We start from the raw sequence: 15,419 nt of genomic DNA on the forward strand, positions 1-15,419 counted from the left end.
CATGCAAGGTATTGAAAATTTAAAACAACAAAACAGCCTTGACATAACAGTTCAGCAAACACCACCTGCCAGCAGCAGAAGAGAGACCTCAACCATCAAATGTCTGGGAATCAAGAACAGTCTTGGCCTGGCAACCCCCCCCCCCCCAAAATGGCAGTGGTGATGCCAAGTGGGCCTCCTTGGGAGGGGCACTCCTGAAAATACCCTTTCTCCTGTACTGGAGGGGGAACTCTGAAGAGAAGAGCCTGGCTGTCAGATTAGATATATGATCCATCTAGCCCAGTCTCCTGTGTTCACAAAAGCCAATCGGATGCCCCAAAGCAAAGTTCTCAAGCATGATCCTGGTGTACCAGCCCACCTGCAGTTTCTAGCAGCTGGTGCTATTCATAAGCATATACCCACTGGCCATCCCAGCAGTGATCCAATAGGAGAGCACATGGAATAGGTTGGAGTGGAGAGCCACTTCTTTCTCCTCAGCTTCTTTCTCTGCTCACCAGCATTAAAAGGCCATATAATGGGTATGGAGGCAGGCAGGAACCAGACACAAACAGTTACTTCCTTTAAACTTCTGTAATTTCAAGAATGTACTACCAGCAGGTGTCGCCTTTTTGTATGAGCTGCTTACTGGATGCATTTGTAACTTCAAGGAATAGTCATCCCACATTCAAAAGAGGTTCACTGAAGGCACTTTGTGGGGAATGGGATGTCAAAAGTGGATTCAAGAGGTTCTCTAGTTGGATTTCCAAGTGGGCATCATTGTCAAAGCCACAAACACAGCTCTTGTGCCAGACTCCAAACTAAAGTGAAGATGTAGAAAACATTCAGTTTCTGGCAGTTTCTTGAGGGAAGGGGGGCACTCCTTCACCAGGAAATAAAGTTTGATAACAATGATGGCCAGCCATTTCCTTTCTCTTTGGATGTGAATGCCTGACCCTCTCCCCCCGCCCACACACATCCTGTCCTGAAACTATGCCACCCTGTTCTCTGTAGGCTTCATCCATGCAGTGAAAGAGCATAGGTGGTGTAGGGTGGTACAGGGCTGAAAGATGGTCGCATTTCACTATAGCTGAGGGTCTAGTGATAGAACACAGGTCCTGAGGGTGTGAACCTGGAAGTCATTGATTCAACTCTCAACTCAGCCATCTCAACTCATGGCAAGAGAACATCTAACTGGTTTTCTGGCCTTTTATGCCTTTTGGTTTTCTGGCCCCAGAGGGTATGGGGCTCTAGTCTACAGATGTCTGCACTCATGAGATAGCCTGGGATGTACTTTCAAAACAATTAACCAGCTTAGATCTTTGCATGAGATTTGAACATATCTTTCTTGAAAATGCTGAGCAGAGCAGATCGGAGCTTCTGAGTAGAGCTCTGATTGGAACTGATTAGCATCTGTGGCTGCATCACATGCCAGGAAGGGATGGGGTTGAGTGAGGCAGGCATCAGCTCAAGGCTGCAAGGGGCTGGCCTAAGGTGCAGAGAAGGTGTTTGGCATTCTTTGGGTTAGAAATGTCTCAGTATCTCACCCTCCTACTACTCTCCTTGCCTCCCAACTTGGGAAGAGTTATTGAGCAGAATGAAGAAGGTCTAAGAGAAAGGAAGCACAGTTGCCAAAGGCTGGTCGGCCCTCTCCCTCTCCCCCAACCTCCAGCAAAAGACTTGCATGATGCTGCTTGCATTTGCCTGAGGCAAGATTATCGTGTGTGTGTGTGGGGGGGGTGCTTTCAGCACTGATCTACTGATTGCTGCCCTCCCTCACAGCAGCATGGAAGAAGTATGCAGAGACGTGTGTTGCTGCTGCCACTGCTGCTGCACCGCACAGATAATAAAACATCCTTCCTGGCAGCAGTCATGGACGATAAACAGCCCCAGCTTGGGTCATTTTGAGTTTGCAGTTGGCCACTCTCACACTGGAGGCAACACAATCTAATTTAGGCTAATAGTGTCTGTTGTAAAACCCCTCCCACCTGGGAAAGACAAGGCCAAGACTAACCAGTTCCTCATACCTGATCAATAGCAATTTGGTGAGGGTGGGGAGAGTGTTTTTCCTCTGACCTCCATGGGAATGGAGCCGAGCTGACGGAGGTAGTCTTGAATGTGGTGTTGGAGAATCCCTTCATGGCAGTTTGGGCAGCTTCAATGTCCATGCTGAAGCTGCCTCAGATGGGCCAGCCTAGGACTTCATGGCCCATATGATAACAACGAAGCTGTCTCGGCACATCACTGGGCCAGCACATATGGATGGGGATGGGCTTCACACACTGTAAGTGAGGAGGGGGGGCTTATTGTGAATCCATCATCACCGACAGAGCATTCCCTGGTGAGGTTTGGGCTAAAAGCAGCTACTGCATGCTGCAGTGCCGGAGGAACTTGAGATGGTCAGCCTTCGGAGACCAATGAAATCTGATGGATGCCTGAATTCTCTGGTGGATTTGCATATATTAAACCCCCTCTGCAATACAAGAAACTGCACCAAGAGCTGTTTCAAGGATACAGCTCAACCCTCCCTGGCTCCTTGATCTTCTTGACTTTTGTTGTAGGTGGCAGCTTCCAGGCCCAGCAACCTCAGATGCCCAGGAAGGCTGGGCCTGTGAGTCACCACTCCATCACCTTTCCCAAGGGGTGGCAGCAGCAGCACTGCAGGGTTCTGGTGGGGGACAGGGAACAGAGAACACAAAGGGCATCTGCAAGCAGAACTCACTGGAAAGAAGCAGGCACCTCAAGTGAGGAAGCCGCCGTGTTGTGGTTTTTGCATCTGCTCTCCAACACTGTACTACCCCCTGCCAACCCAGCTGCACATACTCCAACTATCAGCTCTGAGTCTCCCACTGCAACACAGCTCCCAAATGCTCTTCTGCCTCCTTTCTTCCAGGGATGCCCCCTTCCAAGGCCAGACAAGAGAGAGCCCTAGCCATCAAGTCACACTGACAGTCTTTTGTCCAGCCCCACTGGGGAAATATCCATCTATCGAGACATCAGCCCAGCCATGGTCAGGGCAACAGGGCTCGCCTTGATCTGTGGGTGGGGGTCAGACATGGCTAGTGGGGCCCAGGACAGCCTGGGGGGTGTCCTTTGCAGCCTGGCCCGGCCCCCATGCTGAGATGCTCTGCAGCAGCTGCTCAGCAGCAGGCCTGGAGCCTGGCTGGCTGTGGCCACCTCCCAAGGCGCAGTAATCATTGCTGCCAAAGAGGAGGAGGAGGACGGGTGTCTCCGTCTCCAGTGGGCCCTGTTCTTGGAAGGTGAAGCCCCACTCGCATGGCAAAGAAGAAGAGCTCTCCTGCTCTGTTTCCCCAGAGGGAAGGGGTGCCTCTGCTTCAGGCTGCAGCTGCTTCAGGTCTCCCTCGAGGCCTCTCTGTTTGCTGGCCATATATTGATAGTCTGGCATTTCAGGCAGGGGGCAACTGCTCTCTTTGGACAGGGCCTCATCCTCTGGCAGCGGCTGGCAGAAGGAAAGCCGGGAAATGCCTGCTGGGGGGCCTTTATCCTCATCACCCCCCTTGCTGTGGTCCCAGGGCATCTCCTTGTCCTCGTTGCCACCGCTCTTTTCTGCCAGGCCAGCCCAGCGCTGGAAGAGAACAGAAAATAGCCTCAGGTTCCCCACCTGGAATGGCTTTCCATGCCAGAAGCCAGCATGAGCATGATCCTGCTGCCCCCTCGGCTACTGCTGGAGTCAGTGTGCACCTCTTCTTGGGCTTCTTGCTACTTTCAGGGTGTGGGTCTATGTCCATCCCTAGACACCTGGAGAACTTGGTTGGTTGAGATTAGTTTCTTTTATTTACGTGAATTATGCGCTGCTTCAGATTTCCAAAACTACATTTCGGAAACTACAACTAATCCATAATGCAGCAGCTGGACTGGTGACTGGGGGCAGCCGCTGGGACCATACGCACTGGTCCTGAAATACCTACATTGTCGCCGGAAAACCCCCCCCCCCACACACACACTGACACGTGTTACACAAGCACCACACTCACACATGCACACATCTTCCCCTTCCTGACCCTGGGGACGTCCCTTTAGAGGGGCATCCCTTAAAGCCTTCCGTAAATAAGGAAGCGCTAGCTTGACAGCTCCCCGCTATGGCGCTCCGCGCAGTCCTATTCTTATTATAGGTAGACCGGCCGACCGAGTTCCGCTGTCAATCGGCGCCCGCCTCAGCCAATCAGCATTACCGAACAGCGCCCCTTGCGGCGGCCACGCAGGTACTGCAGGCTACTGCCGCTCTTTTCCTAACCCTTGACAGCTCTCAATACAAAGTTTCCGACTTCAATTGACCGTGACTGATCTAATCAAAATGTAGCAAGCCGCTTCCTGAAGACGAAAGTGTTTTGAACTTCAAAGACAATATCCTTTATAAATTCACTAAAAATCAGCCGTATTTCGGATTTTCACCGGACCACTTTTATTCTACTGTATATTGCAAGGACTATCAAAGGGGTGGCCTGATATCAAACGGCCATAATCCCTTCACCGAGCAGTCACGTACTCTGTGTTCCTTCCTGGTATACGTGACAACCTTGATAGCCATCGGTGATGGGCTCAGACAGAAGGCTATCAGGGACATAATGAACTGCATATCATAGTGTATTCCGCGCGGACTCTCACAAAGGACTGTGACCGGATTCCCCTCAGGGGGGCAGGAACTTTGCCCTTTTCCTTTGTTCTTGAATATGGCTCATGTGGGGAGGGGGAAGGAGGCTCCGGCCAGGTGTCAGGACACTCAAGTTACCTGTGCAGCTCCTCCCCAACTCCTCCTATTTTTAATATAATCATGATGTAAATATGATGTAATTCTGAGGGTGTAGCTAAGGGGATTAGTAACTAATAAAAGCTAGGGTCTCCCTTTGTTCGGGGCTTCCATCTTGCTTCACCTTGTGGGCGGTGGGAGTCCTGTCGCGACAGTCTTTCTAAATAAAGACCGAGCCTACTGGCTGCTGTTTTGCTCTGACTTGCTCTGGTCGGTGTCTTCATTTGCCCAAGAGAGCCCTCAGATTTTTCCGTTAACAGTTGGCGACCGCGACTCAGGGACACTTGGTTCTCCTGTAAAGGTGAGAGGGGAGATAGAGGGGATCGGGCGCCACCGGACAACCTTAGCCCGGGGATCCTTTTCTTCCTCTCCCTGCCTCCTCTTTGCGGGCGGTAATCAACCGTCACCAGAAGCCCAACCAGAGAGAGCAAAGGCGAGGTAAAGCCGGCTAAGGAAGGATCCCGGGATCTGCGGGGGACATCTGCGAACGTGAGTATGGTTTGAAGTGAAATACAGAGGGAGGGGGGTTGGAAAGGGAATATCTCCACGACAGCCAGACTTTCTTCTTTCTCTTCTGACGTTGCCCTTCGGAGTCGGCCGGGAACGTTTCTGGAACTTTTCCTTCTCTCCACGATTTCCCCTTCGGAAAGCGGCCAAGGAAACCGTGGTACTTTTACTGGTTTTCCGGCGTAACCTCTCGGAGTCGTCCAGGAACGCCTTAATCTCTCCCTCTCTCCTTTTTCTCCCCCGTTTTCCGTCTTGGAATTGAGTCCGGGAAAGCGTGGCTCTTCTACTATTTTCCTGACGTTCTTCTCCCGGAGTTGTCCGGAGGCATCTTTCAAATATTCTCTTACTTTTCCCTATCCTAACTATGCAAACGAAGCCGCCCCTCCTGCCTGGCGACCTTTGTTAGGGATGACCCGGGTACGTGAGAACGCAAGGTCGTTTGTTTTCCTTTCAACCTTTGAATTTTCTCGGACCCCGATCTGACATTGCACTGCGCAAGCGTTCAGTAGGGAATTCCGAACTTAGTCACAAGGCTAGGCAGGAGGCTGTCGTGGAAAGAAAAGTGGGTGGTACACAATTTGGGGCCCCACACTAGGGTTTAGTCCTGTGAAGCAGCGCGAAAGGAAAAGGTTAAGGTTTTCGGGCCAGGAGTCCCGAGGTTAAGGTTTTCGGGCCAGGAGTCCCGAGGTAAAGGTTTTCGGGCCAGGAGTCCCGAGGTTAAGGTTTTCGGGCCAGGAGTCCCGGGGTTAAGGTTTTCGGGCCAGGAGTCCCGAGGTTAAGGTTTTCGGGCCAGGAGTCCCGAGGTTAAGGTTTTCGGGCCAGGAGTCCCGAGGTTAAGGTTTTCGGGCCAGGAGTCCCGAGGTTAAGGTTTTCGGGCCAGGAGTCCCGTGACTGTAGTTTGTACTCTCGTGTAAGGTTTCCTGAAACTGCTACTTGGAGATAGGTGAAAACTGTGATAGTCAAAGATATTCCAAACACTGAGGAATTTTTTTCTACCCCTCTTTTTTTTCCCCCCTTCCCATCATTTCTTCCCCTGTGTGCGTGTTTCTATCCCTACCCTTACATAGGAAGAATGGGAGCCCAGGCTTCTAAACATTCCGACTGGACTCCTCCAGGCGACAAGGCTTTCGCGAAGCCTTCCCGCCAGATGGAGGACTCTGACACCCCCCTCCAATTTGTCCTTTTAAACTGGAAGGAATTGAGGGGAAGGAAGGGACTTTCGAAGTCCAAGTTGAGGGACCTTTGCAACACCTCGTGGGTTGCCTTCACCCACCATCTAGAACCAGCTTCCAGGTGGCCGCCCCACGGTTCCTTTAACTTACTGAAGATGCAAGCACTTAAAACTTACCTGGCTGATGAAAAGCCCCGGCAGCTGTACTACCTAAATGCCTTCGCTGAAGCCCGCGAACTATTTCAACGGCAGCAAGCACAAATTGTCCGACAAATGGCTGTTTTAAAAACAACCGGACCCCCCCCATACGATGAGATCAGAGCTCAGGAAGAACAGCTGGATAGGACCCTCATCCCCTTTTACTACCCCGAACCTCAAGCACCTCCACCACCAAGACCCGGGGCGGCGGATAGAACAGGAGCCGGGGGAGCTGGTGGGGGGGGCACAGGGCCAAGGGAGAATACACCGCGCCCTGCAGCCGCTACACCTCCCCAAAGCACGCCAAATATACAACCAACCCCCGACCCTTCCTCAAGCTCATCCAGCGTAACAAGAGACCAATTAGATCTAAATCTCGGACCCCTGCTCAATGGGCAGCTTTTAACCGAAGGAGGAGAGGGACCCGTCTCCAGTAGAACCAGGAACAGGGATAATCTGCAAAACGGAGAGGTGGAGGGTGCCTTTCCACTACGGGCCTTACCAATACCCCCCATTAGGGCAGGAGACCCACCCCGCATGGTCTTTACTCACCAGCCCTTCCTTACCTCGGATCTAATGAACTGGTCCGACAAGATGCCCTCCCTAAGAGACGACCCCGACAAATGCCACCGCCAGGTGGCCACCATCTTCTCCACCCACAACCCCACCTGGGCAGATGTGCATATGCTGCTTGGGGCCCTCTTTAACGAGGCAGAGAAAAGAGAGATATTAGCGAAGGCGGGAGAGGCTCTCGCCCGGGAGGGGTACCAGCCAGATCGCCCCACCAACATGGCCCCGCTGACCGCCCAGACTCTAATCAACGACCCAGACTGGAACTATAACACAGAGGATGGCAAATGGGGTTTAAAAATTTTTAAGAAGGCCATCCTAGACGGCATTAAAGCTGCGGGACAGCGAACAGTAAACTGGACCAAGGTCCAAGCTATCCTTCAAGGACCAGATGAGCACCCCTCTGATTACTACTCTAGACTAGTCTCCGCCATTAAGACCTGGGGGGGAATTGATCCGGAGAGCCCTCAACACGAGGTAATCGTAAAAGGGTTTTTTAAAGACCAAGCTACGGCCGACATTCGAAAGGCTCTAAACTCTCACTTAGGATATGATGGAAAAACCATAAGTGAAATTCTCTCCATCGCAAAGTCTGTTTTCAACTCGAGGGATGAACGAAAAAAGAAAGACCAAAAACCTGATTCCCCAAGGGTGTTAGCTTATGCAGCCGCAATGCCTACCCCGAAACAAAGGTTTAAACCAGGGGGGTCCGAACTCTTTGAAGACCGCACTTGCTACCACTGTGAAGAAGTAGGGCACATAAAGAGAAATTGCCCCCTTCGAACAGGAGCCAGAAAGGTCGAGTACAAAAACCCCAGACCATACTACCCAGAAAATGCCCACCCCAGATTCAGAGAACCTACTCCTCCATACGGACCTATCCAACCCTCAAATCTAACACAACCCAACGCTGAACACTCGCTACCCCTGCCGCGACCACGAAACCAACCCCACGACGCTGCCAACCCCTTCGCGCAGGGAGGACGACCCGCAAACCCAACTCGCGAAATGGTGGTTGAAGAGTATCAGACACATTGACAATTAGAAGCAGATCCCGCCTCCTTCCCTTTCCTCTGCCCGGTCTTGCAATTATCCTCCACCGACCCCATGTGCACCATGCAAATTGATGGGCAGTCCTACGATTGCCTCCTGGACACTGGGGCCACCTACTCAACTTTAACAAATAGCCATTTGCCCCCGGGCGAAGAAACTAGGACCGTCATGGGGCTTGATGGGATTCCTCGAAACTGCCCTTTATCCAAACCTGCAAAAGTCTCCGTTGGACCGTTATCAGTTAAACATACTTTCCTATTAACCTCCAGCCCAGTCAACCTTCTCGGTAGGGATCTGCTATGTAAACTAAATGCTACTATTCAATGCGGCCAGGAAGGAATTTACTTACATATGCCAAACGACTCCATATTCAACTTCCAAGGAGTCCTGCAAGAAGCTAACAACAAACCCATTGATCTTCCTCCTGAACTTCTAAATAGTGTCCCTTCTTGGCTATGGGGAACTGAATCAACCTCCGTCGGACTTCTAAAGTCCGCCACCCCAGTAAAAGTCAACTATAGGAAAGACCTACCCTTTCCCTGCACTAAACAATATCCCCTACCTCCCGAAGCAATCGACGGCCTCACTCCGATGATCGATGAATTTCTAAAAATGGGAGTTCTAGTTCCCTGTGCCTCACCATGTAATACCCCCCTACTTCCAGTCAAAAAGCCGAATACCAACCCCGTAAAATGGCGCTTGGTGCAAGACCTTCGATTGATTAATTCCTTCGTTATTCCCAGACACGCCGTGGTGGCAAACCCACACCACCTTTTAAGCACCATCCCGGAAGGAACTGTAGTTTATTCCGTAATAGACCTCTGCTCCGCTTTCTTCAGTATCCCCGTGGATCCAGAAAGCCAGTTTCTTTTTGCCTTTACCTGGCAAACAGGCCAATTAACGTGGACCCGGTTACCCCAGGGATATGTAGAGTCCCCAGCAATTTTCTCCTCCATCTTACACCAAGATCTCCTTGATGTGAACCTTCCGGGTGGCTCAGCCATCAGACTTTATGTAGATGACATCTTACTCTGTGGACGAGATTTGGAATCCTGTAAATCAGATACTATAACTCTCCTGACCATATTAGCACATAAAGGCCACAAAGTATCCCCAAAGAAGATACAATACTGCCAAAAGGAGGTAAAATATCTTGGCCACATCCTCGGACAAGGTACCCGTGCTCTCACCACCGATAGAATCGAGGCCATAACCAGACTACCCCTTCCAAAAACCAAGAGACAACTCAGGGGCTTCATTGGAATGAGCGGATTTTGCCGAGCATGGATCCCCCGTTATGGCGAGTTCACTCGGCCCCTCACTGCAATGACGCATGATAGCGCCCCAGACCAATTGCAGTGGACTGCAGAGGCACTCGAAGCCTTCGAATGCATCAAACGGGAATTAAGGTCATCGCCCGCTCTTGGACTCCCAGATTATAGACTGCCCTTCTCTCTATTTGTCCACGAAAACAAAGGGGTAGCCTCAGGCGTCCTTACACAACCGTTCCAGGGGAGGAACAGACCTGTGGCTTATTACAGCCTACAGCTCGACACTACGGTACTCGGAAATGTAGGATGTCTTAGAGCCGTAGCCGCTGCAGCCTTGCTTCTAGAAAAAGCCCAAGAAACGGTTTTGGGACATGAATTGACTGTAAACGTTCCCCATGCGGTGGCCACCCTTCTTAGCCTACAAGGCTGCCAACGGTTCACGATACAGAGACTGAATAGATATGAGGCTATCCTCCTAAGTCCATCAAACGTAACCATTAAAAGAGTAAATTCCCTCAATCCCGCGACCCTCCTACCCCTTCCAGACGACGGAACCCCACACCACGACTGTAGCCAAGTAGTACGACATGCCGAGAAACCACGGGGAGACCTCGACTATCTCCCTTTAGATAACCCCCACCTAGTACTGTACACTGACGGGAGCTCGAAAGTAGTGGGAGGAGAGAGGAAAAGCGGGTATGCGGTCGTTAGTGACACTGATATCCTGGAAGCGCGCCCTGTCCATGCCAAGTATAGTGCACAGGCGGCCGAACTCATCGCTTTAATCCGGGCATGCGAGTTAGCAGCAGGAAGGAGGGTAACAATCTACACAGACTCCAAATATTGCTTCGGTTTAGTTCACGCTACCGGACAAATCTGGTTGCAGAGGGGCTTCCTAACGGCCGCAGGCACTAAGATCGCCCATGCGCCCCTAGTGCAGCGCCTTATGGATTCCATACACCTTCCCGAGGAAATAGCGGTAGTGCACTGCAAAGCTCACACCAAGGGAAAAGACCCAGTATCCACAGGAAATCGCTGCGCAGATCACACAGCACAAGAAGCAGCCCTTCAACCACTAACTTCAGATAATGAATTCCAGGGACCCCAAATTCCATCGGACATAGACTTTAACCTAATGTATAAAACCGCCACCCCGGAGGAAAGGCAAGGGTGGGAAGATCACGGAGCTATCCTTGAGAATGGCATCTGGTACCTTCCCGACAAGAGACTTATAATGCCTAGACTGTGGGTACCCAAGCATGTCAGAATTCTCCATCAGTGTACTCACTGGGGAAGAGACAAGCTTATAGACTCAGTTCAACGCTGCTGGTATGCCCCCGGACTGGCCCTTGCCGCTAAGACGGCAGTAAAGAACTGTCACACTTGTCAAACTTTTAATCCTAAGCATACTGCCAGAAGTCCACCTGGAGCCAGACCATGGGCTTTTGTCCCTTTTGAAAGTCTTCAAATTGATTTCATAGATCTGCCCCCTTGTCAAGGCTATAAACACGCCCTCGTCATCATTGACCAGTTGACTGGATGGGTAGAATGCCTCCCAGCCCGCCGAGCTACTGCCCAAATGGTTGCGAAAACTCTACTACACGAAATAATACCACGCTTCGGGGTACCCAGACATATAGATAGCGACAGAGGCTCCCACTTCACCTCAGAGATAGTTCAACAAGTCGCGGCAGCTCTAGGGATCAAATGGAAACTGCACACTCCATACCATCCCCCATCCTCAGGCCAGGTTGAAAGAATGAATCAACAGCTAAAGTCACAACTAGGAAAGCTTTGTAAAGACTCTGGAATCAAGTGGATCAACGCTCTCCCCTTAGTTTTACATAATCTCAGAGCTTGTCCCCGAGGAAACTTAAACCTATCCCCCTATGAAATACTCTTTGGTAGACCCTCCCCAGTATATAATACCCAATTTCCAACATCCGAGTTGGAAGTAGGCGAGTCAGACTTAACACAATATGTGATACACCTACAGAGACAACTCATTCGCCTCCACAGATACGCGGCCTCAAGCCAAAACATCCCCCTAGATGAAAACATCCACCCGTATCAACCAGGGGACTGGATATTAGTAAAAACATATCACAAGGTACCCCTACAGCCCACCTGGGAGGGCCCCTACCAAGTACTTTTAACCACTCCAACTTCTGTTAAGGTAGCGGAAAAGACAGCCTGGTTGCATCACACCCGCTGCAAGCCGGCTTTGCCACCTGAACCCACACCGGACGACTCGCCCTACCACGTCCCACGCCAACCAGCAGACGACAACAACTGCAACGAGCAAGACCAACAGACCGGACCAGATCGGGGCACGAATCGAGCCCAACAGACCGGACCAGATCGGGGCACGAATCGAGCCCAACAGACCGGACCAGATCGGGGCACGAATCGAGCCCAACAGACCGGACCAGATCGGGGCACGAATCGAGCCCAACAGACCGGACCAGACTCACCTCTCACATCAACACTTTGGTCTTCCGAACTCATCACTACACCTAGCCAGAAAGATAAGCCCCCCATCCGCCTGAAACTCCGCAAGGTATCACCGCTCCCCATTTGACAGCTCTACAGTTTGACAGCTCCACCGCTCGCCGCTCCCCATTTGACAGCTCCGCAGTTTGACAGCTCCACCGCTCGCCGCTCCCCATTTGACAGCTCAGCAGTTTGACAGCTTCACCGCTCGCCGCTCCCCATTTGACAGCTCTACTATGACAACCACCATACCCATCCTACTCCTCCTCCATTTCACCACCACCTTTTCCCAGAACTCCACGAACACACATACTTCTTGCCCTGGATTACAAACTGAATACAAATACCTGGACTTTGGCATCGTTGATATGGTAAAAAGAGGAACATTAGACCGCCTTGGGGATTTCGAATTCTGCTTGCCAGAGACCCGCGTTCTCCTTCGGCACTCCGTTTCACCGACCCTCTCCGCACACCAAACCTGGGAACTCTTTGTTCGCTCACCATCTTTCCGACCTCTAGGCAAATTCATACTCACCAGAGACGGGCCTTGGAACCGTGCCCAATGCCTCAATGGCTCTTACGTACTTTTCTCCGATGGTACACCACAACGATCGCTCAACTGGACAACGGTGGCGGAGAGTCAGTCTATACTGACCAGAACCACCCCACAGATCGTTTGATCCACGGATTTTACTGCCAAAGGGTAGATTCCACCCCCCGCCAAACCATTTTACAAGGCATCTGCCTCCGAAGGTACTGCTGCGTCTGGGATATTGGATTAGCCTCCAATTGGGACGGCAAAATGTACCTAGAAGGATGGCACTACCCCGTACCTCCAACAGCAGAATGGGATACCACCGGCCCCCAGAGATGTGGAGGCCTTGCCACAAACTTAACCTACTTGTTGCGCCAAGACCCCCTTCATCCGGCGGGGACTGCACCTCGACAAAGGGGGGAACTGTCAACGTCCCAAGACCCCAACAACAACGACCTCTTGTCCACCTGGCACTCCAACTCCTATCTAAAACTGATCTCCCAAATTGCAAAACAAACAACTGCCAACGAATGCTGGATCTGCGCCAACGCTCCTTCACACCTCCACAGTGGCATACCATTCCTTGGAGTACCCCTCACTTTAGAACAACACCTTTCCGCTGATGTACGCTCCTGGAACCTGACCGCCGTGAACTTAACCCACCAGTACATCTACCTGACGGGACCCACAACAGGCGACCTCTGCCGGAAATTCAGTGGCAACGACAAAGTTATCGGCGAGAGCACCTGTAAGTACACCCTTGATATTACCTTAAGCGGCAAGATTACCCTATGGCACCAAGGCAAACTTTCCATCCACCCTACCCTATTGTCCGCATGGAAACGTGTAATGGACTTGCCTGACCCCTGGGACCCTTCCCCGATCTCCCAGTGCTTTTTCCGCACCTTCCACACTGGGCGCATAGACTCGTGCTTGCAGGGGCTGTTCTGGATTTGCGGCCACCGCGGCTATACATGGGCCAGCCCCCACTCCCGTGGCACCTGCTACCTTGGACTAATTTTACCTGGGGTCCGTGTTACCCAAAAACTTCCCTCCGGAAAGAGGCGCAACAAGAGAGCAAAAGATTTGTCAGAACTCTCCGATGTAGCGGCCAACGGGGAAACTTACGGCCGGGCCCTCTTTCCCGCTTATGGGGCTGGCTCCAACCACGTCGATATCCTTAAACTGACCGACATACTGCTGAACTTTATGGAAGAATCCAATGCAGCTACCCAATCCATTTTAACTGAATTAACAGAGGTCAGGCAAAATTCGATCCAGAACCGCCTTGCTTTGGACTACGTACTAGCCTCGACTGGAGGGGTTTGTGCCCTCATAGGAACTGAATGCTGCACTCACGTCACAGATCAGACCTTGAACATCACAGGACACCTCAACAACATCCACAAACTGACCGATAAACTCAGGGATATCCAACACGAAGGCCTGTCGGACACTCAGCTCTGGAACTGGCTACCTGGGTCGACCTGGATAAAACAACTTCTGGGGAACGGCCTCTTAATATTGATCACTGTTGCCATCTGCATTGCTTTCTTCTGCTGCATGATCCACTGCTTCCCGATGTGCTGTCAAACTTGTGGCTCTTGTCTTCCTATCCTTCGTCCGCGATCGACCACCATTTACAGACCACCGGCATCAGAAATCCAATCAACTCCCGTCGAGATGGGAGCCTTGCACCACCTCCGGACTCTGGACTCTAGGTATGATATGTCAAGCCTCTATTAATTATGCGGAGAAAAGGATTGCGCGGTTTCCCTACCCACGCAATCTTATCTCCGAAGGGGGGAACTGTCGCCGGAAAACCCCCCCCCCACACACACTGACACGTGTTACACAAGCACCACACTCACACATGCACACATCTTCCCCTTCCTGACCCTGGGGACGTCCCTTTAGAGGGGCATCCCTTAAAGCCTTCCGTAAATAAGGAAGCGCTAGCTTGACAGCTCCCCGCTATGGCGCTCCGCGCAGTCCTATTCTTATTATAGGTAGACCGGCCGACCGAGTTCCGCTGTCAATCGGCGCCCGCCTCAGCCAATCAGCATTACCGAACAGCGCCCCTTGCGGCGGCCACGCAGGTACTGCAGGCTACTGCCGCTCTTTTCCTAACCCTTGACAGCTCTCAATACAAAGTTTCCGACTTCAATTGACCGTGACTGATCTAATCAAAATGTAGCAAGCCGCTTCCTGAAGACGAAAGTGTTTTGAACTTCAAAGACAATATCCTTTATAAATTCACTAAAAATCAGCCGTATTTCGGATTTTCACCGGACCACTTTTATTCTACTGTATATTGCAAGGACTATCAAAGGGGTGGCCTGATATCAAACGGCCATAATCCCTTCACCGAGCAGTCACGTACTCTGTGTTCCTTCCTGGTATACGTGACAACCTTGATAGCCATCGGTGATGGGCTCAGACAGAAGGCTATCAGGGACATAATGAACTGCATATCATAGTGTATTCCGCGCGGACTCTCACAAAGGACTGTGACCGGATTCCCCTCAGGGGGGCAGGAACTTTGCCCTTTTCCTTTGTTCTTGAATATGGCTCATGTGGGGAGGGGGAAGGAGGCTCCGGCCAGGTGTCAGGACACTCAAGTTACCTGTGCAGCTCCTCCCCAACTCCTCCTATTTTTAATATAATCATGATGTAAATATGATGTAATTCTGAGGGTGTAGCTAAGGGGATTAGTAACTAATAAAAGCTAGGGTCTCCCTTTGTTCGGGGCTTCCATCTTGCTTCACCTTGTGGGCGGTGGGAGTCCTGTCGCGACAGTCTTTCTAAATAAAGACCGAGCCTACTGGCTGCTGTTTTGCTCTGACTTGCTCTGGTCGGTGTCTTCATTTGCCCAAG

General features: G+C 51.4%; 1 protein-coding gene across 3 annotated transcripts in view; it reads right to left on the reverse strand.

Annotated features, from left to right (window-relative positions):
- Positions 1-2,677: 2,677 nt before the first annotated feature.
- The window catches only part of LOC308573690 (uncharacterized protein), a 20,569-nt gene continuing 7,827 nt past the window's right edge, over positions 2,678-15,419 (reverse strand). For all 3 annotated transcript variants that reach the window (XM_081170900.1, XM_081170899.1, XM_081170898.1), the window contains one exon: positions 2,678-3,562. In XM_081170900.1, coding sequence (XP_081027026.1) covers positions 3,026-3,562 — 537 coding nt within the window. In that variant the 3' untranslated portion in view covers positions 2,678-3,025. The remainder of the gene's footprint in view (positions 3,563-15,419) is intronic.

This window comes from Podarcis bocagei, assembly GCF_964188305.1.
Source record: "Podarcis bocagei genome assembly, chromosome: 14".
NCBI lineage: Eukaryota > Metazoa > Chordata > Lepidosauria > Squamata > Lacertidae > Podarcis > Podarcis bocagei.